The sequence below is a fragment of the Emydura macquarii genome, unplaced genomic scaffold (assembly GCF_026122565.2).
Source record: "Emydura macquarii macquarii isolate MOO-44397 ecotype Brisbane River unplaced genomic scaffold, CSIRO-AGI_Emac_v2 contig_691, whole genome shotgun sequence".
Classification (NCBI taxonomy): Eukaryota; Metazoa; Chordata; order Testudines; family Chelidae; genus Emydura; species Emydura macquarii.
Genome location: NW_027130828.1, coordinates 2,181,359 through 2,209,340, shown reverse-complemented (window position 1 = coordinate 2,209,340; position 27,982 = coordinate 2,181,359). Strand labels below are relative to the sequence as shown.

The window sequence follows — 27,982 nt, the reverse complement described above, 5'->3', positions numbered from 1 at the left end:
TCCGGTTCGGCCCCGCGCGGCCATGGGGGCTCTCGGGCTGGCCGCGCTGCACCTCTGGCTCCTGGCCGCCGCGGCGCAGGCCGACAGCCGGGTAAGGAGCCGGGCCCGGCCGCGGGAGCGGAGGGTGCGCGTCGCTTCGCCGGGTCGGGCCGGGTCGGGGCAGGTGCGGCGCGGGCTGGGGCCGGAGAAGAAAAGAAAAGCAGCGACGGCTGGGCTGGGCTGGGCTGGGGCGGGTCGCTGCTGCCTGGCGTGAAGAAGGGTGGGAAAAATCCGTGTGTGTGTGTGTGTCTGTGTGTAGTCCCCGTGTGTGTGTGTGTGTGTGGGTGTGTGCGCGGGGTGTGTGTGTCTGTGTCTAGGTCCCCATGGGTGTGTGTCTCTGTGTGTGTGTGTGTGGTGGTCCCCACGTGTGTGTGTGTGTGTGTGTGTGTGCGCGCGCGTGCAGGTCCCGGTGTGTGTGTGTGTGTGTGTGTGGTCCCACGGGTGTGGTGTGTGTGCGCGAAGGGTGCGGAGAGGGACCTTTCAGAGCTGCCTGTGCCCGTGACCTGGTGCGGGAGGGACCCAGGCGTGGACAGCTTCCACACAGCTGCGTGCCGCTGCCGCTGCAGTTTCGTTTCGGTAACACACAATCCTGCTGCAGCAGGCGTGCTGGAGAGCGGCCCCTGTGCTGGGCCGTGTGCTCAGAGGTGCGGGGCTGGCGAGCAGGCCGTGGCTAGCTGGCGGTTGATGTGACTGGCTGGGAGCTGGTTGCTCTGGGGTGGGAATGGATGCAGCCGGGAATAACTCTGAGCTGTGTTTGAGAGGGATGGGCAGCGGGTTTCCTCTCCATGTGAACAGCGAGACCCGGGCAAACACACAGGAAGAAAGGAATGAACAGCCCAGGAATCCCTAAATAGATGGTAGCTGTCTGCATTCACAAACAAGCGTGTTTATCAGTCACACACAGAGATACCAGAAGGCTCTTCTTGCCGTCCAGTCGCAGCTCTGGGCTGGACATCTTGTGCGGCTCTTGTTACATCAGATGAGCCCAGACCCTAGCGAACAATCTCTGCCACATTATCATGTCCCAGCTTCATCCCTGCAGCCCCTTCACTGTCTGAATGGGAGCCTCCTCCCCTTCACCTGAGGCCATTTTCACTTTTCGTTTCTCAGTCTGCTCAGACCGAGTCACTGAACTGCTTTGGGACCAGTGAATTCTGAGCAGATTTATTAGTTTCCTTGCCAAAGACGGTTGTGAGCCAAACACGGATCACCCACAAAGCTTGAGAAAGAGGCGCTGGTTTGCTCTGTCCTGCAGGCGTTTGGCTTAATGGCACTGCATGATTTGTAGCTGCAGCAGTCCTGCTCTTGCCACTGCCCGCACGGCTCCAGACAGAACTGCAGGAAAGCCTGTGGCCTGGCACAAAAAGCCCCTCGGCAGCCTTCTCCCGAGCAGCGGAATTGGGGCAGTTCCACTGCTTTCCATCCCACCGTGGACACCCACGTGGGCGTGTTCACGGGACTCAGGACTTGCCCCATGGCCCTATATATGAGAATCACATCCTACCGTTTGGTGAATCCTTTTGATGCTTTCTTGCTAGGCAGCCCACTGTGCAAGTCACACAGGTGCGTTAATTAACCTGTACAGAGACCCCGGCCACTATCTGTTCTGTGTTTATACAGTGCCATAAATGTACGTCAGAGACCGGCAAGCAAGGGAACGCCGCCTGCTGCACAGCACAGCAGTTCGGGTGCAGAGAGTGTGCAGGCACTGTTGATCACCGGTCAAAGCAGGACACTGCCTGAGTGCCAGATAATGCCTGAATATTTTCTGTGCAGGTTGGTTTCCTCCCTAACCACAAATATTCCGTTATCATCAGGATCTGCTTTAGAGCAAGTTGCAGAATCCCAGTCCTCTCTCACACACACAGCATTGCATGGATACTGACTGACAACTGCAGGAAGGAATGGGCCATGAAGAATCAAGTGGGATCAGTGTTAAAGTGGCTACAGGGCGGAGAATGACTGTGAAAACAGGGCCTGGCCTCGGCACTTCCCTGCGGGTCCCTGTGCCACATCTGCTTAGATGACTGGGGACCAGACCTTCTCCTGCCGCCAGCACTGCTGCAGAACTGTGGCACTCGGGAGCCAGCCCAGTGCTGATCCCCTGCGGACCTCCGAGGCACCAGCACTCACCCAGCTCTGATTCCAGCATCCCTGCTGTGGGCACGAGGTGGATGTTGCCGCAGAGCACAGCAATACACACACCGCTTGGGTCTCAGAGTCCGCCCGGCGCCTGCAAGGCTGGGATTTAGAAATGTCTGGTTCTGACTCTAAATGGCGGATGGGGAGTAAATACAAATGGCTTTGCTACAGGTTCACTTGGCTGGCCAGAGCTGCACTTTGAGGCTTTCTGTATTCACTCTGTCCTGGGTTTGTGCAGAGACACATGCGAGCCCAGCATACCTTCTTCCTTTATTTCTGCACCGTAGCTCCTGCTGTCCCAGCTCAGAGATCAGCTCTGGTGTCTGAACATCATCCCTCCAACACGTAAGGGGTGATATGGAGTCACCAACCTCCAATCACTCAGGGAGTACAGGGTGCAGATTTCTGGTTGCCGGTGCAAGAATATCCAGAATCTACTCACAGGGGCTAATCCAGCTACTTCACCCCAGGCTTGTAAACTCAGGACAGGCAACATTTGCACACACACACGGTCTGCAGGCTCCTAAACTCATGCCTGAAACCCTGAGTAAGGAAGTTCCAGTCACTTCAAAAAAGAACCGAAGCAAATATTGGCTGTGCTTTAGCGTGATACCAGTAATTGTGCTGGGAAGGAAAAGCAGTTGGCTCAGCCCTTGTATCACACTCTTAGGACTACATTGTGGCTTACTCAGGAGTGGCTACTAGTTCTGGAATTGCAAATATAAGCTCTGGAGATAATTCTCTCCAGCTGTCCTTAGAAGGGTTCGCCCCAAACAAGGCCTCTAGAGTCCCAGAAGAACCCCCTATCTTCCGCTGAAAAAATAACATTCTGGAGGCTGGACATGCTTTAGTTTAAGTGAAACCCCGTGGCTGTGTGAAGAGCTCACAAGTCCGCTACATGGGGTGTTGTCTCACAGTCAAATGAAGTTTTCTTTGGGGGGGGAGAGAGGCAGGGGAAATGGAGAAATGTTGGAAGCTGCTTAAACAAACTGTGCCTGGAATTGAACTACAAGAAGATAATCCTGCTATCAAAACATGCCTGCTGCTGGTTGTGCAGAATTGTGAGCTGAACTCTTTGTTGCAGTGATTTGGCCCTAGCAAGGTTTAATCTTACTGACCTCAGCGCAAGCTTTAATTAACGGAGTGTGTGCAAGTGCGTGAGCATCCCAACATCAACAGATAACAGAGTAATGTGGAGTTGAATGTTTGGTGTGAGACCAAATTCCAAACAGAGGAAGAATCAGAATAGTGGCTACTTGTCTGTCAAGTGTGGATTTGGCTAATTGGAGGTAGGGGCCACTCCGTTTGTGTCTGCTAAGAGCTGGGCTGAAAAGCACCCAGAGTCCTTTGGTAGTTGGGTTCTGCAGTTGTAAGATCTATTATTAGACCCTTTAATGTCAAAATAGAATGGCCGGCATCCCAGACACTTCCTCTTGAGGGGAGGGAGAGAGCGGGGAGGAAAGCACCAGAGATGGGAACGGCCTCTGCAGAGAGGAGCCAGGCATATCCCATGAATACGAAGCACACTGGTCTCTAGCTTTCCCACTGCCGGTCACTCTTAAGGAGCTGCTGCTGTACATGGACACGGGTCCAATCCACTGCCCAGAACTGGGCTGTAACAAACACCCCACAAGAAGCCTTTCAAAGAGCAGAGCTATTACAAACATGACTGAAATGCTGGCACCACTGACAAAAGCCAAGACCTTCCCAGCACAATTAAAGGCATCAAGCCAATATTTGCTTCTGTTCTTTTTGAAGTGACTGGAACATCCTTCCTCGCTAAGGTGGGCTTGCGGGGATTGTTTAAGAGGGAATAGGGACGTTGGATGAGATTTTCTAAAAAGCCCACCTACATCCTGCTGAAATTCACTGGAGGTGGGCACCTAATTCCCAGAGATGCCTTTAAAAATCCCATCCGGCTGTTTTTTTAAGGATTTCTATTGCTTTTAATATGAAGTTAATTAAGTTTGAAAACTGCAGCCAGGAGAATATTCGTCTCAAGTGATTTTAATAGGAGTAAATCATTGGGCATCCACATGAGAGATGGGCTAGGATTTAAATATTGTCCTTGCCCAAGTACCCCCAGCATCTCGGAGAGACATAACGTGCCCCCCGCATGCAAGCAGCATGTTCGCATGTGTCAGGCTCCGCAGATGGCTGTGTAGCAGTGCACACGCTGCTTTGCCGGTCTTGCACTCAGATATTTCAGCTTGTGCAGTACTTCGCTAGCTAGCCAGCTGGTAGCCAGATGTGTCACTTACAGATGTTTCACAGACAGCGAGGATTAGTCCAGGCTTCAGGAATAAATGTAATTGTTCAAGTTGCCTCCCTGAGTAGCCTCATCGTCTGAGGCATAAGTCAAGAGATGGCAGGTGTATAATCAAGAACTTTTCCAGATTCCTCTCTAAGGAATCCAGGCACTCGAAGTTGACTGATGTAGCAGATTCTCTTTCTCTGTAACATTTGGCTTCCTTATTCCTCGCACAAAAGAGGTATTCTTCTCCAGTGTCAGCAGACTGAGTGTGTCTGGAGGGTCTTGCCCTCATGGACTTGTGAGAAAAGACCATAGCTTTTCATACTCTCTTCAGCCCCGGGGAATGGCAAGACAACACCGTGCGGGTGGTGCTGCTGCCACTTCTAGTGTCACTGAGCCGCCGTTGCGCTTAGTCTCTCTCATATTCCCTGGTGGGGCAGGAGAACGTGGCATTGAACAGTGTGTGCCAGGTTTGCATCTGAATGCTGGGCAAGTGATGGAAAGGGAAGAGAAGGAGGACACGGTTTCCCCCACGTGATGAGAACATCCTTCCAGCAGCCCCCAGCTGCACGGGATCGGAATACAGCGGCCTGACTTTGTGCTACAGAGTGCCACCGCAGTGTTCATTCCTTTCAGACCGTCCCCTGAGTGTGGAAGAAAAGCGGCGGGAGGAGGATTCATTTCTAAGTGTGCCTCTCCAAACAGTGGCACGTCTGAAATCTTCATTCTGAGGACTGATGCTAAGCCGCCCCAGAACCTAAACACCACTTAGCTAATTCACTGGATTCCTCCAGCCAATCCCCATCAGGGCCGTCCTTAGGGGAGGCGTAGGGTCCTGGTGCAAAGCACAGGACCCCCCAAAGCGTGGGGCCCGGATCAGTCACCCCGATTCGCCATACCCTAGGGATGGCTCTGCCCGCAGTAGCAGGGGCAGAGCCCTACATGCAGTTGAGTTCCCCACCAGAGTGGAGTGGAGTTCTCCAGAGCAAGGGGCATCTGGTCTGCAGCTGAAGAAGGCAGCATTAGAGGTTTCTGGAGCAATGAGTGACATAAAGAAAAGAGGAAGCAGAGGTCTCCCAATCCACTGATTAGTGGGATCCACTTCCAGCAGAATTAGTCAGACATTTGCACAGGGTGGGAGAATGTACACACCACAGAACAAACATCTGCCTGAAAGCCCCCAGACTGTCACGTCTAGAGGACACCGGACAAAGCACTGTAAATGTCTTTTCTTACCCGTGTCTCATGTGACAGCACGGTCACTGTTGGAGCATCTCCATTCAGCAATAAGCAAGCCACAAAGATGTATCGGAGGGTGGGGGGAGATGGGATGCTAATGACGTTCTGGGGATCAAAAAGGATGAGAACTTCTTGACGCTCAGATTTGTTGGAAATGGTCCTGTCTACAGACCCCTTGCGGCTGCATTCCAGTGAGACCTGGCTGGCTGCCCATTCTCAGTGGCTTTGCCGTGACAAGTGTTGCAGAAGAGTTTTTTCGACACAGCCGCATTGTCTGCAGACTTTTCCTCAGCAAATAATACAAACAGCCAAGTGAGCAACCTGACATGTAAGGTACTGAGCCTGAGTTGCTTCTCCTTCTTCACCTTGCTCTGCCTTCCCATCAAGGGCATCCTGCCCCTAGGGCATATTCTCTCCCACCTTCTGTTTCACCTTGAATCTGAGTATCTGCTGGTTTGTTTTCTATTCTTGATGGGCACAAAAATCCAGTCTGGGATCTCCTTCCCGCTAGGGGTGAAAGCTGGTTAAGAGCATCTCCACCAGTGCACAGCGGGACACGTCAATCTTTCCCATGAACCACCAAAGACATTTGGAGTAAATGGCGTGGGAGAGTCTCTGGCTCTACATATCCGTGGCCACCCAGCCTTGCTGTCTGGCTCGGTTCTTGCTGGCTGTGTAGGAGAGAAGTGGTGCTGCTGCTGCTGGCTGTCAGAAGGCCTGGCGTGGGCCCAGTCGCAGCACTGCTTACTCCCCAGACATTTGTTGTTGAAAAAAGCTGGGCCAAATGTACCATTTGTGCAGTTTGGGTTCATCTCCGAGTAGCTTCAGCAGCAGCTGCATCTGCTTGGGTCAGGGCCCTGTATGTTATCAGGGAGAGCAGGGCCTTTCATAACGTCTGAACAAGGGTTTCTCCAGCCAGGAGGTCTGGATTTATAGTGATATCAGCTGAACTCAGCCCCTCTGCAGGTCCCCACTGCAGCCTTCCAAGCCCCGTCCGGGCGGGCGATGTGATGAAGAGGGGCTGTTCTCAGAGATGGACTCCTGGGGTGGGTGCAATGCACTGCAGCTGAGTGACCTTTATGGAATAAACTTCCTGACCTAGAATCCTTGTTTATAGGGAGGCCGTGTTGTATAAACAGAGCACGTGGTGCCTGTTTAGGGAAGCTGGTTAAGAGGCAAAGCCTTGGTTTCGTCGGCGGTTCCTATGTAAAGGAAAGCGGAAGGCCTGCCTTGGTTCCCTACGCAGAAGCAGTTTACACAGCAGAGGCAGAGGGGGCCAAAGTGCAGCTGGAGGCAGCCTGCAAGGATCTTAGCACTCCCAGCTTGCAGGCTCCGGTCTCTTTGCCAGAGGTGTGGCCAGCGGAAGCGACGGCCCAGTGTGCTCCCAGTGGAGCAATGTTGTGCGTTGCCTGTGCTGGGGTATTGTGTGTCTCAGCCTGAGAGAGCCTGGAGCCCCAATCCAGGAAGTAACTTCCTAAAATACAGGTGGAAAAGCACCATGGTTATGGCCAGCCCTGCACTACAGACATTGGCTGACATGGTTCTGTTGGGAAGGGCTGTCTCTTACATACTGTCTCTAGGGCAGTGGGGCCCTGATCTCAGTTGGGTCCTCTAGTGTTGTTGCAATGCAAGTACTAACGAATCACTAACTCAACTCACCCCTGGGCAGAGGGGCCAGCAGAAGGCCTGTGCCCCACTGACGTGTGACGGCTGGTCTGGCTTTCTGTCCTTCACCCAAAGCTGCCAAGAAGACCTAGTAGCAAACCGGGGCAGCCCAGCTGCTGCTCTGTTCTGCCACTGGGAGTGGGTGGCTTTCGTACAGGAAGCAGGAGTCATTCCTCTCTGTAGGTGTTAATTGAGGCACCACATCCATCCTGACAAGGGGCGGGATCTGATTCAAATGTGGCAGGGATGGATTCTCCAGGGCTTTTTTTGTTGCACTTGGTTCGTTTCAGCTCTGTTTGTGATTGGAAACAGCCTCTAAGCAGGAAAAACGGGAGCTCCCAGCGTACACCAATGGGCACTGATTGGGAGTGAAGCTGGCACTGGCTGAATCACATGTGCAAATTGATACACATCAGTCAAGCCGCTCCCCCCCCACCCGTGTGAGATGATGGACAATATTCATTACAGCAAAAATAAATAACCTCTGAGAGTGTGGAAGGGAGAGTTGGCTGCTTGTGCAAGGAAGGATGAAACGGCCCTCGGTGGGATTATGAATCTTCGGGGCTGTTTGTATAAACAGTCCCCATTGCCATGGGAAGGTCAGGAGGCCGTGCACAAGGAAAATATTGGAAGCTTGAGAAGCTGTGTTCATGTAAAAGAATCCCACTGACCAACTGTGTCAGCCCGTCTCTCCCCCCTGCCATTGTGTACCCCCTGCTAACTTCTGGCAAGGGGTTTATTAGATCCTGTTAAGGTTTACAGCTCTCCAATCAACCTGATGTTTTCATTCTATCTAGTGAAATGTCCCCAACTCTGCATATGAAAAGGGGGAGGCTTTTTTGAAATGCAAAACACAGGAGACATTTTGCTTCAGTTTAATGAATGAAAGCTCCTGGTGCTGCGGTTTGTTTACTAGAGATGGTGGGAATCTTGCAGATGTTCTCTGTGCTGGACTGGGGGACCCTGCCATGCAGGGGAAAGTAAACCCTTGGTTGCAATTTCTTGGTCATGGTGATCTCAGTGACAGCGCAAACATGGTGCGATTGGCATGGGAACAGGGAAGGGTTTACATATGAGTCATGGCATGCTTAGCTGTCTGAGCTCTGCTCTGACTGTTTTCAGGAGTCCTGCCCAGAGACAGGCTGAAATAGTTCCAGTGAGTCTAGGCTTGTACGTTTGCTCATGGATCTGCCTCTGGCAGCACCACATCACCTGCTACTGGTGGGCCCCGAAATACCAAGAACATCCGAACACCTAGGTCCCACCCGACTGGTCTGCAGCCATTCACAAGGGAGGGAGGAGTCTGACAGAAGGGTGGTCTTGTGGTAAGGGTCTGGACTGGGACTCGAGACCCAAGGTCAGTTCCCAGCTCTGCCACACACTCCCTGTGAGACCTTGGGTAAGTCATTTAATCTCTCCGTGCCTCAGTGTCCCATCAGTAACTCGGGGATAATAATGCTCCTTTTCTCCTACTCCTTGTCTCTCTGGTCTCTGTAGATTGTAAGCTCTTCTGAGCCGGGACTGTGTGTTGGTACAATACCCAGCACAATGGGGCCCTGATCTTGCTTGAGGCCTCTACGTATTACCGCTCTTCTGATAATAAATGTCTTGGAAAGGCTCTTATTACCTTATATTCACCCACCCCTTAGAACTCCTGTCCCTGCAGGTAGGTTCAGTTCTTATTATCCGTGCGAGCCATCCTCCTTTTGCTCAACACTTGTGAGAGGAGCAGGATGTACAGGATTTCACTTGGAGAGTGGTGCTGTGTTTTCTCAGCCAGGCAATAGTACAGGAGAAGAGCATCAGAAGGTTAGTTGTGGTTTTGCTCCCCTAAGGAGCCAGGCCTTTGTGGTTAAAGCATCCTCGTCAAACAGCCACTGCTGCCATCGTGCTATGTAGGATTCAGGTCAGGAGGCTTTCTGAGCAAACACCTCTAACCATGTTCCTGCAAATGTTTTCTCCTGTGTTAAGGATTCATGATTCTTGGTGGAAGCTGGATACGGAATGTATGTAGGTGTTAGTAACGTGATGAGGGGCAATGGAGCCACATTAGAGGGTGATGCTGTTGTCCAGTGTCATGTCCAGGGCTATGTCAGGGCTTGAATCCCTCAGCAGGTTAAATGATTGAAGCTCAGAGTTACACACGGAGCAGTCTCACATAGTGTGAGCGGAGAGGGAAGCAGTCCACTCTCTGGCGGATGTGATGCCTCCCGGGCATGTTTGTGAAACGGTGGCAGACCCTCCCGGGCCGTCTCCCGGAAAGGGACCCAGGGCTGAGGCAGGCAGTCCGCTCCAGCACTGCTCCCGCCACAATCAGGTGGGCACAGCTGACTGAAGACTCTGCTGAGAAGGTGCTGGTAGGTGTCTTTGCTCATCACCCAGGCGCTCCTTTATCCAGCCGCAGTTTGCCGGCCCGGGGTGCTGCCCAGCGAGGGAGACATCACTTCATGCACCTTCTGATATTTGCTGCCCAGTGAAGAGAGGAGACGAACGAGCCGCGCGTGGACGCTGGGCACGATGTACATTTGTTTCAGTGGCAGCACTGCAATCTGGGGGCCTGCGCCAGCCGCCAGCCCATGGCCAGATCCCTGCCGTTGGGGCGCTCAGCCGCATGTGGATGCAAGGCTGGGTGCTCAGTGCGTTAGTCAACCAGCGGCGGGTTTGCCCTTTTTATGCAGCAGAACAGGCAACTGGGTGGCCATCGATGGCATGTAGCAGAGGAGAGGGAGCCAAAAGCATGGCCAGGTACCGAAGAAGGTGGAGTATGGCTAGATTCGCCATTGGATTTGCTCTATTGGTTCTGTGCATTTACGGTGGGGATGGTGTAGGCCCAGCATGGCTGACTTTCACGGGTTACTGTGGGCGGGGTGGGTAAGATCACATACAAAAAAACGCGTTAAGAAGTTTCAAAGTCAAGCAGCCTCCGATCCGCATCCCAGCCCCAGTCTTCCTCGTGGCCCCCAGAGCTGCTTAGCCGGTCTCCCAGCCCCAGTCCAGGTTTTAAAAAGAATATTGAAAAAATGAGAGAGGATGCAGAGAAGAGCCACAAAATGATCTGAGGGCTGGAGAAAATGCCACAGAGCCAGAGACGTAATCGGTTCAGTTAATGAGTGTCTGAGTATCTTCACTTAGAGAAAATGCCAGGTCCTGGTGGGCTCGTCAGTCCAGCAGAGCAAGGCAGAACAAGAACCAATGGCAGGAGGTTAAAGCCAGAAACCTTCACATTAGAAATAAGGCTCAAGTCTTTAATAGTGAAGATGATGAACCATTAAACAAGCTCCCAAAGGCTGTGGTGGCTTCTCCATCTCGCCACGTCCGCTCAGCTCCACGCTGGGTGCCTTTCTGGAAGACACGTTTTAGCCAAACACAAAGGATGGTCTAATGGTCCCGTCTGGTCTTAAAATCTCTGCTTGTTTGAATCTCTTGTACTCGTGCTCCCAGTATAACTTCCCGCAGCCTGAGCGTCAGCCCCAGGTTTCGGACTCTTCACCCCTTGTTTGCTCTTCTGAGCACTGAATTGGCTCCCATCCCATTGTGAGATTTTCAGGCAGATGCATTGCTGCATTCCCACGCTGGTCAGCGCCCCGCACTGTGACCCGCGCACTAGACACTGTCCATTTTAAAGGCCCCAGCTGTTGGGTCCGTGCATCCAAGCTCAGCTCAGCATCTACCCCCATCCAGAACACACACACCCACACTCCAGCACACCGCCCTACACACACCCACAGCTACACACACAAACACTGACTGACTGAGACATGCACAGAGAGTCACCAGCATTAACCTCTCCGCATGCGCTGGCATGCCAGCAATTGTCAACATGATCTTCTGCAACAATTAAACACCTTTTAAAACCAGAGGGACATTTACCCCTCCCCCCTGAAACCTGCAGACATGGTCCTGAAGATCCTTGCAGTGACATTCAGTGGCATGGAGGGGGCATGAGAATCCAAAGAGCTGCTCTGAGGCTGGTGGGCTCCGTGTGTTGCTGCAGACTGAGGTCATAGGTCAGTGCGTTTTCTTTCCGCTGAGCAGCGCAGTTCATAAGGCTGTTGCTATGGCACTCGTTCCACAAGCTCTGTCCAGTCGGTTATGCTCAGACTGGAGGACAAATGGTCCCAACTGGGCTGCACGCAGATTCCAGCTGTTTACTGAGGGTTTTCCCTCACTTCTGAGGACAAGATTGAAAGTTAGCTTGCAAGACTTGGCAGGAAGTGGCTGCAGTGCTTAGTCTCGCTGCTAGAAAGGGTCATGGTCCAACCCGTTATAGACTCAGGGGCCAGCTGTGACATTGGGGCCCGGACGTATATTCCCCGGCAGTTCAGGTCCATCTCTATTCAGCACTGATAATGCTGATGCTGAGTGTTGTAGATCTGCTGCTCTAGGCAACCACAGCTCCTCAGATCCAGGGCGAGGCCTCACGCAGGAACCAGATAGAAAGCGGCACGTCCCGCTCCTGTCTGCCGCAGCTCAGCACGCTCCTGCTGGTGCCCCTGTACTCCACATGCAGGTTGTACTGGGGACGCTTGGCCTCCACGCCTGGGCTTGTGGATGCTGTGCTAAGCAGGGACCTTATGTACTAGTCTTGCTTCCCCTGGCGGGAGGCTCTGAGATCGGCTCCTGCTGTCAGCTGAGAGGTGTTCTCCCCTTGAGTTAATGGAGCCAGAGATGTTGCTCTAGGATGAGCCAGGGTGAGCTAGGACAGAGTCCTCACAATCCTAGACTCATAGAAACGGGCTGGAAGGGCCCCTGAGAAGGCATCTAATCCAACCTCCTGTGCTGAGGCAGGACCAAGGAAACCTAGACCATCCCTGACAGGGCTTTGTCCAGCCTGTCCTTCAAAACCTCCAGTGACGGGGATTCCACAGCCTCCCTTGGAAGCCTGGTCCAGAGTTCACCTGCCTTAGATTTTCCTAATATTTAACTTTATCTCCCTTCCTGCAGATCAAACCCATTACTTCTCCCTGCCCACTGCAGTTAGGACAGGAACAATTGATCACGGTCCTCTTTATAACAGCCCTTAGCGTCGCTGCAGACTGGTTTCAGTCACCTTTCCTCAAGACTAAACGTGCCCTGGTTTTAACCCTTTCCTCGTCGGTCGGATTTTCTCAGCCTTTGATCATTGTTGCTCTCCTCTGGACTCTCTGCAGTTTGTCCACATCTCCCCTGACGTGGGGTGCCCAGAACTAGACGCAGCACTGCAGCTGAGGCCTCACCAGGGCCGAGTAGACAATTACCCCCCGAGTCTTGCATACATGAATGCCCCCCAGACTGATGTTCCATTGGTACCCAAAGGACATGCTCCGCGCCACGGTCGCAGAGTAAGCTGCAGCCGCCTTTGAACGCTAACCGATGCTTGTCGTTGGTGGCTGAAAACAGCAGAGTCTCTTCGCTGTGGGACGCTGGAGCCAGGCAGCGCTGAGCTGAAGGCCAGCTCGGAGACCAGCCGTGCTCAGCAGCTGGGATGAACAAAATGTTCGCCGCCTCTTCTCTTCATCTGCGAACGGATTGCAAAACTCTCCCGTGGGTTGGGCCCCCCCACTTCACACCCCATGTGACTGACGAGACAACGGACTGGGGGCGACATCTGCAGTTTAAAGTTGGACGTTGGATCTGGTGCAGCTAAGCAGCCCAGCTGGAACGGTGCTGCTCTGAGACCACAGCCAGAGTGTGGGTGGAATTCACCGCTGGGTAGGGGACAGAACCAGGCCGGGGCACTGCTAAACTCCCACCAGGCCAAGGCACTTCGGGCTGCCGTGGGATATAGGTGGTGCCTAGGCCTTGTGCTGGCTGTGTGCAGCCTTCGTGAATAGCCGAGCCGTTGACCTGAGCCTCAGCCTTTGGGCCAGCCGTTGTGCTGCAGTGCCTGGCAGCTCGTATGCAGGGGGATGTAAACACAAAAGGGTCACGGATGCCATCCAGTCCGAGCCGGGCTTTGAATGCCTATGAATTATTGGCCTCCGGCTTTTCCCCACTGTTCCTCCATCCCACGTGATCCTCCATCAGAGCTGCTATCTAGAGCCACGGGGTGCGAGGGCTGCATTTTCTTCTCTGGAGTGGCTTAGCCAGGGTCACTCTGAGTGATCCGACTCGGTGACTTGTAGCAACACGACTCCAGTTGCAGCACATCAGCAGTGAAGCCCCCTGCATGAAATAGTTTCAGCATCACGGCTCCGCGCTCCCCGAGACTTGCACCTTTCCGGGCTGGCCTGTTGGCGTCAGTGGGGTGGGCAAGTGTCAGGAAATGCAGCATCGTTGAAAGGCCATGTGAGGTTCGGATCCCAGGTCATGGCAAACGCAGGTCACTTGGCGCGTAGGAGGTGGGGGTTCCAGTGAGCTTTTCGAAGGCCCGTAAGCAACCCTAGCAGTTACTGAGCCTAACTTATTTATGGTTTTTAAAGGGCTGGATCTCACTCCGCCTGCTGCATGAGTTTGTTGTTGATTTCAGCATGAGTCAAGGGGCTCGTTACATACATAACTCGTGAAAAATGTCAAGATTTATGTAGCGTGAGGTGTGGTTAGTGGCTTGGGGAAACCTAACAGGGATGTGGGGAAAAGAGTCTCTGGCTGTGCAGGGGCTGTTTGCAAGAAGCGCAGCTGTAATCGACCCAGATCCCTTACTAAGAGGAGCAGCTCTTGTGCGGCAGTCCCACAGCAGTTTCAAAACTGCCAGGCAGAGGCATTCCAATCCCCCCACTCACCCGCAGACTCACATGCTCATGCACAGTTCCAGCCCTGGGCCTGTCCGTCACCCTTTTGTAACGGGGCCCGAATTCCGACAAAGAAAAATAACTGGGGTTGAGGGCATGGAAACTTCTACCTACCCCCGTACCTCCTCTCCCCTCAAACATACAGCCAGATCCTCTCTGCCATAATGGGCCCCGCTCCATTGACTTCCACGGAGCTAGGCCCATTTATCCCAGCTGGGAACCTGGCCTGCTGTGTTTGCCGCTGGGGAGCAGCTCCAGGCCATGAGAACTCTATGTGAAGAGGCTGTTCTCTGTCCTGGGCTGAGATTTACTCATTCACAGTTGTGAAAATTACCTTGGTGTCAACCCAGAGCGGTGCGTGAATTGAGACGATGTTGAGGAATGCAGAAAAGTTCCAGCTCCCCCCCCGCCTCACCTGCCCCCCCTCCCTGCACTGGTCTCTGAGGTTTCTCTAGCAGCCGTTGCTCTAGCCTCCCTTCCTGCTGAACAGTATTCTCTATAAACAGCTGTCGGCCTGGCACCCTTGGATTTGCTGCTGTGCGTGGGAATGAACATGACGTGCAGCAACCTTCATACCCTCTTCTGCTCCCAGGGGCTTCTGTGCTATGCGCCGTGAAGGAACCCGCTCCTCTTCAGGCATCGGCAGGCGCTGTCAGCCTTGGGCAGCTCTTAAACACAGCCCTTACGCGTCCAGTCTGCCTACCCGAAACCGTGCCAGGGACCCTGGCATCTCCTGAAATGAGCTAGTCCTTTCCAAGTAGGGAACCGATGTTTCCCAGGTGCAGTGCCCTTCGCTGGGCGCGCCTGGCTGCCTAGCTGGCTTTGAGAGTAACCCGGCAGTCCGAAAACTGGCCCTTATCAAGCACATCTGTTCCCTGCAGTGCTGGAGCCTGAAATGCCGCTGTCCTGCAATGGGGTTGCCACTGAAAAATGAGCCCCTGTCTGAGTGGCCAGGGGCCGGATCCATGGCTAGCGCGGCTCCATGGATTTCATGCACCAGGGTCTGACTTTTCTCCACTGCAGAAGTGCTCAGCACCCATTGTTCTCATGTGCTGGGCGTCCTCTGTTGTCCCTGGGGGGCTCTGCTGGATGCTGAGCGCTTTTGAAAGTATGGTCGATAGTTCTGGTTCCTGCTGGCCCTGCCGTGGAAAAGGCACCTGGATCAGTAGCTCCCTGCTTATGGCTGGGAGCCTGGTGTGCAGCATCGGGGCTGGGCTCCACGACACAGGCAGAGCCGGCTGCTGGGAATACCTGCCTGAAGCCGTGAGGCTGCTGATGGGGGATAAACGTGGGGCACTGACGTGCCGTTTTTTCTGGATCATTGGCCTGAGCATAACCAGACCTGAAACATGGAGCTTTTGCACCAAACGCTTCAACGCTAAACTGCCAGCCCTAAATCCGCTGCCCTTGTAACAGCTCATCACCTAGCCCGCGAGAGCAGCAGTTTATTCCGCCTCCTGTGGATCATCTGAGCAGCTTTTCCTGGCCAGTAATTGGAAGAAGCTTGAGTGTGGCTGATTAGGCCCCAAATCCCGTGTGATTCCTTCCCCCTCCCCCCCCCCGTGTGTGCACACGTCACTCACAGTTACTAGCAGCCAGCTCAGGTTTCCAGCGAGGGAGGCCGAGGCTGGAAATGTGAGGAAGGGGAGAGGGATCTGACAGCAAACAGAGCGCCTGGCTGCTCCTCAGAGAGGCGCCAGGTTGGAAGCCTCCTTTCCCATGCAATGGCCAGGGGGGCGAGAAATGTGGAGGATACACAGGTTAGTGATGATAATGAACAATACTGACTGTCCATTTCCTAAAGCAGATCCCAGATGGAGAACTTTGAGTAATGAGAGTCTGGGCTGCATCTCTCCAAGGGTAATAATATCCCCTAATGCTTCTACAGCACCTGCTAATCCCCAGAGCCTCCAGAGTGCTTTACAAACCATATAGGAAGACAGAGATGTGTACTGGAATAACTTCACCCACCACTAAAATGCAGCCACCTCTGGGGTGAAGCATAGCAGCTGTTCAGCAGTGCGCAGCAACACTACACAATAGTTTAGGACAGGAAGTGATGAAGAATGTCATTTCCAATTGAAATAGCAGGGGGACATTAGAGAGAGAGAATGTAATTACTCAAATTGGAAATCTGGCCAAAAAGTACCCTGAGATCTTGAATGAACAGAATCAGTCAGGACCTTGGCGGGAAGCAGTAAGATCTTCAACTTCCTGCCGTACACTAGTGTAAAGCTGTTTACTGTCAAACAGGAGCTGATTTCCATCCCAGAGGTAGTTACATTTTAGTGGCAAATAAAAAGTTCCTTGTGTACGTTTTGTATTGGTTTAAGTTTGTAAAGGGCTTTGGAGCCATTTGATATGAAAGGTGCTATGGAAACGGAAGCTCAATATCATCATATATGGGAGCTCAGGCTCTCTCTAGCCCTGATGCTCAGTTAGTGAAATCTTCGAGTAGGCTAGAAAAAGTGTCACAGAAGTTGGCCAAAGAAACGCTAAGCGTACACGTCGCCAAAGGGGTGGGTGGTGCTTGGTGGCTTTAACTGCTGTGACCCATGGAGCTGGGACACTGGGGAAGGTGGACTTCCCTGTCAGGGTCAGAGATGATGCACCATGTTCCCAGCCAGGTGAGGCAGAGGGAGGGCGGCATCCTGGGTGGTCCAGGGCATCAAAGGAGATTAAAGGCCCTTGCTTCAAACGCTTCATGTGAGAATTGTTGTCGCTCTACGACGACCGCACACGTGCCTGGAATTATGCTGGCAAGTCCTCCTGGCATGGGGAAGAGAGGGAAATGTGATCACAGGTTTGCCCTACCCCCTGGCCGCTGAAGCAGAGGTGCCCAAAGCAAGGATACATGGAGCCGGGCCGCCCGCAGGCTGTGGTTGTGGGGAAGGACAAAGCTGCTAAAGGCAGGAGTTCACCGCTGTGCAGCGCAGCTCACCATGGCTGAGGGACACGGGCAGGCTCTGGGGAGAGGGCACTGCCCTTCGGTTCAGAAGTGGACCTAGGCTGATCTGCAGATAGGTTCAGCACTCGAACTGCTGGCAAAGTGTTACGGGGGCGCTTGGGGTGACAGTCGGAGTCCCCGGTTCCTGCTGGCCGGGTGCACAGGAGACACTGCACATGGGGTCTTCCTGGGAGATGCTGGGAACTTTGTGCCCTAGAGCTCAGAAGATTTTCCCCCTTCCGCTGTGCAGCAGCCCAAGACCCAGAAATGCACCCAGCCTGCCATGCCCAGCCCCTGAAGTGTGGGCGGCCAGGCCCCAGAGTGACCCAGGGAACACGTAGAGAGTGGCTGTAAAAGAAACCCATTCAGACACGCTGTTCTGGCAGGGCGAGCCTCTCCGTGGCTTCTCTGAGAAGCATAAATGAGCTGCTTCCGCTGCATGTGGGTTATTTCATGAGACCTTGGTTTACAATGGCTGGGCAGCAGCCCCAGCGCGTCTGCGGGGGATGCTTTGTAAACACAATGTATTGTTGCTCTCGTCCCCTCGTGAATAAAACCGAGCAGCTGCCGATGCCCGCCGTGAGCGGAGGGGCACCCGTGACTGTGCTGGGCAGGAGGTCTGAGTAGATGATCAGCTGTGCTCCCTTCTAGCCTCACCCGCCTCCATCTCCTCTTCCTGCTTCCTGGACCATCCCGGCATGTTTCGGGGCATTCGAAGCCCCCAGCAGAGGAGATGTGTGTGTGTGGGGGGGGGAACTGAGCATTAACTCCTTGCTCGGGGCCTCCCAGTGACTCATCTGCCAATCTCCGAGCTGCAGCCTCAGGAGAGGGACTCGGTGTTTGGGTCTTGGACAGAGCTGGGCAGAACTAGTGAGTGGGACCAGCCTGCCCCTTCGCTCTGAGGAGCTGCCTAGAAACGAGTCTCTCCGCCCTGCACGAGGCCCCGGGCACCTTCCTCCGCACTGCTCCTGAGCAGTCAGGGCTAAGGCCGGGGTTTCTGAAGGAGCCTAAGGGAGTTAGGTGCCCAGATTGGGAGTTGGGAGACTTTGAAAATCCCGGTCCCTGCCCCACACATCCAACCAGCTGCCCTGGTATCAGTCAGAGGAGGAGGAGGAGGATGAAGGCCCAGGAGGGGGTGAGCAGGGGAAGGGGAGGTGCAAGCTCCTTTGGGCTCCCCTGCCCTCCCCTCTGCCCCCCAGCCCATCGGGGCTGGGCTGAGAGCAGGCGAGAATAACGAACGAGCCCCCTGCCCCCCCCAGAATCAGGCCGCGAGGGAACGCGCATTCCCGTTAAAGCCACCTCCTGGAGAAGCCAGATGAGGAAGGAGGCCCCGGAGCGGACCCCCGGGTGGTCAGTCCGTTACTCAGGCTGCGGGGACTGGGCCTGGGCGCTAGAGGGGCCAGGGTCCATCCCTGGCGCTGGCCGAGATGGTCGTTATGGCAACCATTCCAGCAGGGGCGTTGGCTGTTGGTTGGGGTCTTTGGGATTGCACGTTGGCGCACCAGGGAGCAGAGCCAGCCCTGGGGGAGTCCCGGCCCGGGGCACGAGGGATACGCAGGGCCCCGGGCCAGTGGGCGGTGCTGGGGTGCTGGCAGGAATTGCCACCTGCTGCTACTGGGGACACGTCCCCCCTCTCCTGACCACGCCTGCTTCGTGCCCAGGTGCTGGGCGACACGGACCAGGTCCGGATGACGTCCGAGGGCTCCGACTGCCGCTGCAAGTGCATCCTGCGGCCTCTCACCAAGGACGCCTGCAGCCGCATCAGGGTCGGCAGCGCGCGGGTGGAGGACTTCTACACGGTGGAGACGGTGAGCTCGGGGGCAGACTGCAGGTGCTCCTGCACGGCCCCCCCCTCCTCGCTGAACCCCTGTGAGAACGAGTGGAAGATGGAGAAGCTGAAGAAGCAGGCGCCGGAGCTCTTCAAGGTACCTGGGCGTGGGCGGGCGAGCGGGACAGAGGCGCCGCTGGTCTTACACCTCAGCCCCTGCCTGGGGCCCCTCCCCGGCAGCAGGAGGAGCGCGGCTGGCGCCCACACACTGATGGGGGTCCCTGAACGCGGCGCTCGGCCCTGGGTGCATGGAACCCCCCGCGAGGCGTGAGCGGCAGCCCCCTCCCTTACGCCATGCGTATTTAGCCCTTTGCACCCAAGCACCAGTCGCTGGTCCCCGTGCTCCTGTTCTCGGGGCTCAGGCCGCACCCCAGCCGGAAAAGGCCCTTTCTTAGCAGGGCGGAAACCTGGGGGCTGGAAAGGCAGGCGTCTGGCTTCCCGTCCCAGCCAGGCCCACCAGGGACTGGGAGCATCCACAGCCGCTGCACAAAGGCTCCTTCACGGTCCGGCCCCACAGGCACAAATGTCAGCCGGGCCAGGCTGGGCAATGTGGCATCAGCGAGGGCTGGGGGGAGGGTGGGAAAGCCTACAGCTGGCAGTGACTCCACTGCACAGGAATCCCTGCCCCACAGAGACCAGACAGCGGTGCGGAGCTCCCCGACAAGAGTGGATCTGTTCCGGGGCCTGCAGGCTTCCCTGGGAGGCTGTTGGCCCTTGTGCGTGAGAGACCGGAGCAGGGAGGAGAGCGTCTGGTGGCTAAATGTCACCAGCTAACAATAGGCAGTGTGTCAGGCTCCACGCAGCTGTGCAGGCTGCCGGCACGGCCGCCGGGCTCCACGCCGAAAGGGTCGGCCATTGGAGCTGGGGAACGGGCTGCCATGGGGCCAGGATGGACAGACCAAGGCCGAAGTGGGGCCAGGCCAAAGGTGTCTGTTGCAGTGAAGGTTGTGGCCGGCGGTGACAACAGGGTCACTCGATGAGGGCGTGATTCACCCCTGGGCAGTTTCCCCTCCCAAGGTTACGTTTCACCTTTAATGCTGCCAGCTCCTACCCGACCGATCTCAGCTCCCAGCAGGCTGAGGTACACTAGACTGATCCGAGTCAGAGACGGCAAAGACCTCTTCGGGCCAGTCCCTGGGCTGTGTTTCTTGGTGCAGCTGTTCCACAGGCCATGCCCCACGGTCAGGAAGTCCCCTCCTGCCGTCATTCCTCAGCCGACGTTTCCCCTTCCGTAATTCCACCTTAGTTCTGTAGCAATCTGGGACCCTGGTATAAGTGTGGGTATGTGGGCCGGGGGGAAGATTGAAAAGTGGTATGAAATTAAAATCATCCTCGCGAGAAAACCCGGAGGATATTGGAGCTGGGCATCATCTCCATATGGGTTCCTGCACTGTGGTCTCATTCTGCGCTGGCGCTCAGCCTCACAGAGGTGCTGCCTACCTATTTGTGGCGGGGTGTGCTGGGACCACAGCAGTCCCGGGATGCCCCCGGCACCGAGCCCTGTTCCATTCTCTCATCCGGGTTGCTCTGCCCACTGGTGTGATTTCGGCCGGCAGGAAGTCACACGGGAACGCTGGCCGGGTGGGAATTCTCCTTCATTCTGGGGTCCCATTGTCAGGTGCTGCACTTGGAATTCAGTGGCAGGGTTTTTCCTTCACAGCTACAGTCCATGGTTGACCTGCTGGAGGGAACTCTGTACAGCATGGATTTGATGAAGGTCCATTCGTACATCAACAAGGTGGTCTCCCAGATGAATACGCTGGAGGAGGTAAGAGCGGCCCCCAGGCACTGCAGTTTCTGAGCCGTCCCAGAGCTGTGCAGTCACATGAAGAAACACAAAAGCCGGCACCTGCTCCTGCTGCCCAGCCACTGCTGAGCCGCTCAAATACAGAGCCTGCAAGCTAGCAGGAAACCCGCTCTGGTGCCTTCCTTCCTCCCTGCCCTCTGGCTTGGGATGGAAACATCTACCAAGCCACTCGATCCACTGGAAGAGTTAACCCTCTCCTGACCTCTTCTAGCCATTGTCAGGGCAGATTCCCCTCCCAGAGCTGGGGATAGAACCCAGGAGTCCTGACTCCCAGCTTCCCCCGGCTGTAACCCACTAGATACCACTCCCCTCCCAGAGCTGGGGATGGAACCCAGGAGTCCTAGCTCCCAGCCCCACCTGCCCTAGCCAGCAGACAATGTTGTCATCCCCTGGAAGCTGGATAGGTTTCCTCCTTCATTCATGGCTATAAGGAAACACGAAAGCGTTAGCCTGAACCAAAGGAAGATGGAAGCCCCATCTGGTCTCAGCGGCTTATGCCCTGTTCCCTTCCCTCCTCCTGCTCAGACCATCAAGACCAACCTGAGCAGGGACAATGACTTCATGAAGGAGAGCGTCATTCAGCTGGCCGACCAGATGAAGCGCTACGAGAATTACTCCGACATCATGATCAGCATCAAGAAGGAGATCTCCAACCTGGGCTACCAGCTGCTGCAGAAGGACGCTGCTGCAGTTCCTGAGAGCCAGGCCCAGGTACCTTCCTGCTCCCCTCATCACGCACGGGCCTGGTCCCCATTGCCGGTAGCAGCCAGCCGGCGGGCTGGGCGAGTGCAGGCCCGGAGGAGGTGCTGCTCTGCTGCCCGGTGACAGGCTGGCTGCCCACAGTGGGAGACAGGCTCTTTCTGGCACTGTCACGGCCGCAGCACCTGGGCTAAATGATTGACTCCCTTTGGCCCATGGATAGTCAATCAGGGCTCCCCTCCGCTTGGACACGGGCCGCGCTCAGCGTTAAGCGGGCCTGTCACAAGCCAGTCTCCTTTCCATCCCGTCTTAGCTGCCCTGGGTGACCTCTGTCCTGTTCAGAGTCCATCCTGTGCCCATCACCCTGGTGTCTGAGCACCTGGCTTGGCACACAGAGCGCCCAGCGCGTGGCTTCTGCTGGCTGCATGGCCAGGAGCCCCTTTCTTTGCAACAGGTGCTTTGCCACGCAGCAAATGTCTGTCCCAAGCCGTGAGCTTCCCCATCCGCCCCTCTCAGCGCGAGAGCCTGGCCGGATCCCGCATCGCTGCTGCCCAGAGAGATGCCTCAGAGCCTGGCTCTGTCTCCTAGGACACGGCCAAGGGGAAAGGCAAGGAGGCGAGCAAGTACCCCAGCGCCCGCAAGAGCTTGGGGGACAAGGCAGCTGTGAGAGCGCCCAAGGAGAAGCTGCCGAAAGCGGAGAAGCCCAAGAAGGAGAGTCTGAAGGCCAGACCGGGCGCGTCGCAGCCCACGCCCAAGTCCAGGGCCGCCGCCCACCAGCAGACGGTGATCCGGGGCATCACCTACTACAAGGCCGAGAAGCAGGAGGAGGTCGAGGGCCTGGTCAGCAACCGAGGTCAGTGCCCAGGCCCCCGGGAGGGGTGCCAGCACCACGACCGGCCCCGCGGGGCAGCTGGGTGAGCGGACGGGACTGTCTGCTGGCTGGGGAAGCGAGAGGGGGTGTCTGGGAGGCCCTGCCAGCCCAGCCTTGGGCAGCAAGGCATTCCCCAGCTGCAGAGCCCCCCCCAGAGACGGCCTCCATGTAACACCCCCTCTCAGAGCCACCTGCCTGGTGCCCACCCCCTCCTGTGAGCACCGCGTCCCAGTCTGCCCTCCCCCCCCGCCGTGGGCCCGGGCTGTGTACTGCCCCCTCGCTGTCCCGTGGGGCAGGGAGGTGCAGGGGGTCAGGTTCTCAGCGGGGATCTCCTAGGGCATCGAGGCCTGGCCGTAGGGTGCTGGAGACAGGGAGTGTCCATCACAGAACCACCTCGTGTGGGTACAGGCTCTTCTCAAGGGGTGCCCGGGGCTGGGATAGCAGGGAGCTGCGGGGCTGGACTGAGGGGCACCAGCAGAGCCGCGCGTGTCAGAGGATCCCAGGGCTGGGCTAGCCAGGGGGCTGCAGAACGAGATAAAAATGCATCAGAAAAGCTGTGGGGAGCGACCCTACATGGAGGGGCATGAGAGGTTGAAAAGCAAAGCCCACCCTGAGCGGCTGGGACGTTTCCTGGAGTCCCAGCTCTGTGTAAATCCATTCCGGGGCGCCGGGGCTCTGACCCTCTCCCCGTCCTCTCTCAAACGTGGCCGCCCGGGCCTGTGGTGTCCCAGCTGGTGGCAGACGCAGTGGAGCGATGGAGGGATTGCAGAGAGAAGCAGCCCCGTTTCTGACACAGGCGCCCGTGGCAGGTGTGCGGCCTGGTGGGCCCAGCCCTTCTCAGAGCCCACAGGGTATTCCTAGGTCCGTGGCAGCTGGTGTAGTTTAACTCAGCTGTGGTTAAATGGCTGCAGAAATGCGGCCTGGAGAGCCCAGGCCCTGCGTCCTGGTTCCCTCTGGCCTCCTGCCCCCAGCATGCAGTGGAACAAGACAGCAGAGGGCACAGGTGGGGGCTGCAGACTCGGGAGAAGTGGGACTCTGACCGGCCTCACCCCTGCACACTCAGCTCCCCAGCGGGGTGGGACACGGGCCCCTGGGCGGGGGCGGCCTCGGATGCTCAGCACAGGACAGAAAGTGGAGATTGGGGGTGGGGTGGAGGTGAGGGGAGAGGCAGACTCCCCGCAGCCCTCGCCTGCCTCGCGGCCGACCCTCCTTGCTGGACAACGCCAGGCCGAGGGAAGGATGCAGTGAGCGCCATGCTTCTTTCCTCAGAAAGCCCCGTGAAGGGGAGCTCTCGGGTGGACCAGCTGGAGGAGAGGAACCCCGAGCCCTACGTTGCTGCAGAGGCCCAGGGGAGAGTCGGCGAGCAGGCACAGAGCATCTCTGCCAGCGCCACCCAGTCCCCCAGCACCACTAGCTGGAGCCCACCGGTCACCGTCCTCTCCGTGGGGGACAGTGCGGAAGGCACCGAGGAGCTGGAAGCGCCTAACCAAGGTGGGTTGGGGGCACCAGGCGGGTGCGGGGGGGGCCAGGCCCAAACTGCAGCTGGGGACTTGCTGTGGAGATGCCATAACTGGCATGTAGCTGTGTGCGCCCCGGTGACGCTGCCGGAGCAGTGGGGTCCTGGTAGGGCAGGCGGGGTGGGCAGGGCAGCTGCCCGGGCGGTATCTGTCCTGTGGCGAAAGGGGCTCGGTCCCTGAGGCGGCCAGGCGGCATGAAGCCCAGTCACATGGAGCTCTTGACTTGGGGAGGGGAGAGGGGTGCCCCTAGAAGCAGAGGTTTTGAACCTGTCTGGGCCTTTGAAACAAGTCGACAGGCAGATGAAAGGTGGGGGAGCCTCTCCAAGGGTGGGGAAAGGCCTCCTTGCCCAGTGCGACCTAGGGGGGAGCCTGGCTGGCCACCCTGGACGATGGCAGAGACCAGCAGTTTCTCCTCTGCTTGGCTCGGCAGTGAAAGAAGTGCAGTGTGAGGGCACCATCAAGTCCGTGGAGCCGCCCACGAAGCACCACAGCTACGGGCGCAACGAAGGGGCGTGGATGAAGGACCCTGTGGCCAGAGACGACAGGATCTACGTCACCAATTACTACTATGGGAACAACCTGGTGGAGTTCAGGAGTCTCGAGAACTTTAAGCAAGGTGAGGCGCTCCGGGGAGGCCTGCTGGGACCCCGCACACTCAGCCCGCGTCCGCACATGGTGTGCAGGGAGTGACGTGCCCCGTTCGCCTAGCATCCCTGTCTGCTGGCGGAGCACAGAGCGCAGGGCATGAGGCCTGCAACTTTAGACCAATCCCCATTATTCAGCAAGTCGGGGTTTGTTTTGGGTTGGGGCGGGGAATGTTCTCTAGGGATAGATTGTGAATTCAGGGTTCACATTGAGCCGCTTAGTTCTTAGAGACGGATTGTCACTCCTATTTTATCGCGGTAGCATCCAGAGGCCGCAGCCAAGTTCAGGGCCTGCTGCGCCAGGAGCTGTACACACCCATAGTGAGAGGCCAATCAGAGTCCCTGACCCAACGTCTAAAGTCTAGACGTTCACAGTCTAGATAGGCAAAACAAGGGCGGGAGGGCAGCCAGAGTTACCGGGAGGGAAGGGACCTGCACAAGGTCCCCCAGCTGGCCTGTGGCAGGGCTGGGACTAGAAGTCCTGGCTCCCAGATCAGTGCTCTATCACTAGACACACTGCCTCTCAGTAAGTCACACAGGCTGTTTCTGTGCCCTGATTGGATGAGTATAACTACTAAGGGCATGACAATGTTCAGTGGGCTCCCAAGGGTCCTTGTACAGGTGACTTTGCATTTGGCTCACCCTGAGCGTCCCCTAAAAGCCCCAGCACACGGGCAGCTGCAGGGAGCGGGCACGAAGCGGGCAAGGATGAGCTGCAGTGAATTCACCTAACAGTTCTAATGAAACATCTGAGAATGGCTGACGTTCCTCCCCCCTGCTCGTGCGGGGCTGACCGTTAGCTGGGAAGCTCAGGGACGGGCGGGGAGCCAGGCATTGCTGGGCAGAGGAGAGCTGTTCCCAAATGGCAAATGGCCTGTGGTAGGGCTCAGCAATAGGACACATGGGGCAGAGAGCGCATCTGGGAAACATTAATTGTGCTCAGTGTATCCGATTCCTCTTCCCACTGATGGAGTCTGGATTACACCACTCCACAGACCCCGCGTCCCCAGAGCTGCATTGGCACGGCAAGGCAGACACACAAATGCTTTTCCCATACCGCAGATGAAAACCGTAGCTTTTCAGCGTGGGGAAGCTGAGCACGGTGACTGGCACAACCCCGCCATTAGCAGCACAGACAGCTGCCAGGAGCTGCACACGCTGTCTGCGTGTTGAAACAAGATAAAAGATAGACCGGTGCTCTCCAGAGTTCCGGGGCTTGGACAGTGCCTGTGTAATCGAGCCGGTCCTGGCACCTGCCCGGCGGGTTATTTGAGTTCACTTGGCTGGGGAGAACGTCCCTGGAACGAGGCCTGGATGATGCGGATGTGCAGAGAAGTGGCCGGAGCTCCTGGCGTTTCGCAGGGCTGTGATAGGAGCCGTACAAACGTGACTCCCTCTGAACCCTGAGCTTCCATCAGGCCCAGGTCAGCTCAGGAACAGACCCTCAGGGGTGGGTCTCTGTAGCCAGCCCCAGCCTTCCCTCTCTGTTATCCATCTCCCACACCCTGGGGCCTCCCCCATCCCTGCCCCAGACCTGCCCAGGCCCCTCCAGCGCTACTGTGTCCCGGGCTGAGACACACCAGCAAACCCAGACTCTTCCCGCCCGGCCCAAGGCTGGAGTCTCTTGCGGAGGAACTCTTCCATTAGGACACTGGGAATTGCCATGCTGGGTCAGACCAGGGGCCACCTAGCCCCTCCGCCCAGGAGATCTCTCAGCGTCAGGCAGCGAGCGGTGACATGTGCCCCGTAGTGTCCAGTATCCACAAATCCACCAGGTTCTTCCGGCTTGAACAGACCCTGCTTTATTCCCTTCACAGGCTGCATGCCTCTTAGGCCGGCTGGGGCTTGTGGGAGTCCTTTGCCAGTGGGTTTATGGGCTTTGGTTTACAGAGCGCTCTGGCCAGTCTGGAGCTGCCTCGGTGAAAGCGGTTTGCTCTCCCTCGAATCCCTTTCTAGTCGTCCTGTGCTGAGCGGTCGTAGCTAGTCACGTCCTCAGTTCCAGCTTCGCCTTCTGCCTCCTGGCCTGGCCAGGCAGCTGCTGGTGCCCACAGAAGCATGTAGACCTGTGAGTGCAGGTTGGCACCGCAGGCCCCTGTGGTAGGAGGGGAGGGAATGTGGGGTGTGGGGGAGGGAATGTGCCCAGCGGGACTCATGGTCCAACCCTGGTGCAGATGCCTGGTCCTTGTGCACTCATGAGCTTTCACTTCCACCACAGGGCGCTGGAGCAACCTGTACAAGCTCCCGTACAACTGGATTGGGACCGGCCACGTGGTCTACCAGGGAGCGTTTTACTACAACCGCGCCTTCACCAAAAACATCATCAAGTATGACCTGAAGCAGCGCTTCGTGGCTGCCTGGGCCCTGCTGCCCGACGTGCTGTACGAGGACACCACGCCGTGGAAGTGGAAGGGGCACTCAGACATCGACTTCGCCGTGGACGAAAGTGGGCTGTGGGTCATTTACCCCTCGGTGGACTACGACTACTCCCAGCTGGAGGTGATCGTCCTGAGTAGGCTGGACCCCAGTGACCTCTCCGTGAAGAGGGAGACCACCTGGAAGACCGGCCTCAAGCGCAACTCCTACGGGAACTGCTTCATCATTTGTGGCATCCTCTATGCCGTGGACGTGTACAACCAGAAGGATGGGCAGATCTCATATGCCTTCGACACCCACACAGACACCGAGGCCAGCCTCCGGCTGCCCTTCCTCAATGAGTACTCCTTCACCACGCAGATCGACTACAACCCCAAAGAGAAGGTCCTCTATGCCTGGGACAACGGCCACCAGGTGACCTACAAGTTGCACTTCGTGGTCTGAGACGTGGGCCCCGTGTCTCGGCGTAGCTTGGCCCTACGCCACCCAGCACTTGCAGCTGTGTGTCCAGGGGCGAGGCGCCTCTGTCTGCCTCACGCCACTTCAGCACTTGGGCTGCAAACAGATCCACACTCACACACACCTGCGGACCTCTAACGGCCTTTGTGAGTCAGTCATTGCCAGGAAAACACAGACGAACTGGCCTGGTGCACCCACACTTTGGCCAGGATCAGTGCCTTACAGGAGAAGACCTCTATGTTGCCCCAGCTCCCGATCCAAAGAGCTCTCCAACCAGCCAAATCCAATTCCTCTCCTAAGATCAGCCTTAACCTTTCTCCCTGGATTGCGTGGCTGGGGGAAGGTGCTAACGGGATCTCTATCTCTAGGCGTCTAACACCAGCCATTTGCTCGGCATCTCGGGCTCAGTTTTCTGCCTTTCTTCTCTTAGTCCAGTGCTAAAATATTTTAAAATTAAAATAAAAGAGTTGTACCTGGTGGGTGGAGGGTCCCTACGTTCCGGCCCTAGCTTGGAGGCAGGGTGGAAAGTTCCCCATGCACTCTCCACCCGAAGCAAAGCCATTGGTGGTATTAACTAACGCAGTCCCCACAAAGCATTGGACCCATTCTCCTCCATTACCAACCGATGGCTTTAAGCCCTTTCTTTCACTGGGCAGCGTGTTTCAGCCTCCTAGGTTCATTATGAAACCCATCTCAGCACTGGTATGTCAATTGCTTATTTCGTGTCACCAGAACCAGACTGGCCAGGGGATCTCTGTAAGTTCTGGCGCTGACACCAGGGATTCTGA

General features: G+C 56.4%; 1 protein-coding gene across 1 annotated transcript; it reads left to right on the top strand.

The window, feature by feature from the left end:
• The first annotated feature begins 29 nt into the window (after positions 1-29).
• OLFML2A (olfactomedin like 2A) lies at positions 30-27,658 on the top strand. The gene is made up of 8 exons (XM_067541707.1): positions 30-91; positions 18,658-18,921; positions 20,485-20,592; positions 21,157-21,342; positions 21,919-22,183; positions 23,471-23,692; positions 24,149-24,334; positions 26,578-27,658. Exons 2-8 carry the CDS (start codon positions 18,685-18,687, stop codon positions 27,177-27,179), a joined length of 1,806 nt encoding a protein of 601 aa, XP_067397808.1. The 5' UTR covers positions 30-91; positions 18,658-18,684; the 3' UTR covers positions 27,180-27,658.
• The last annotated feature ends 324 nt before the right edge of the window (positions 27,659-27,982 follow it).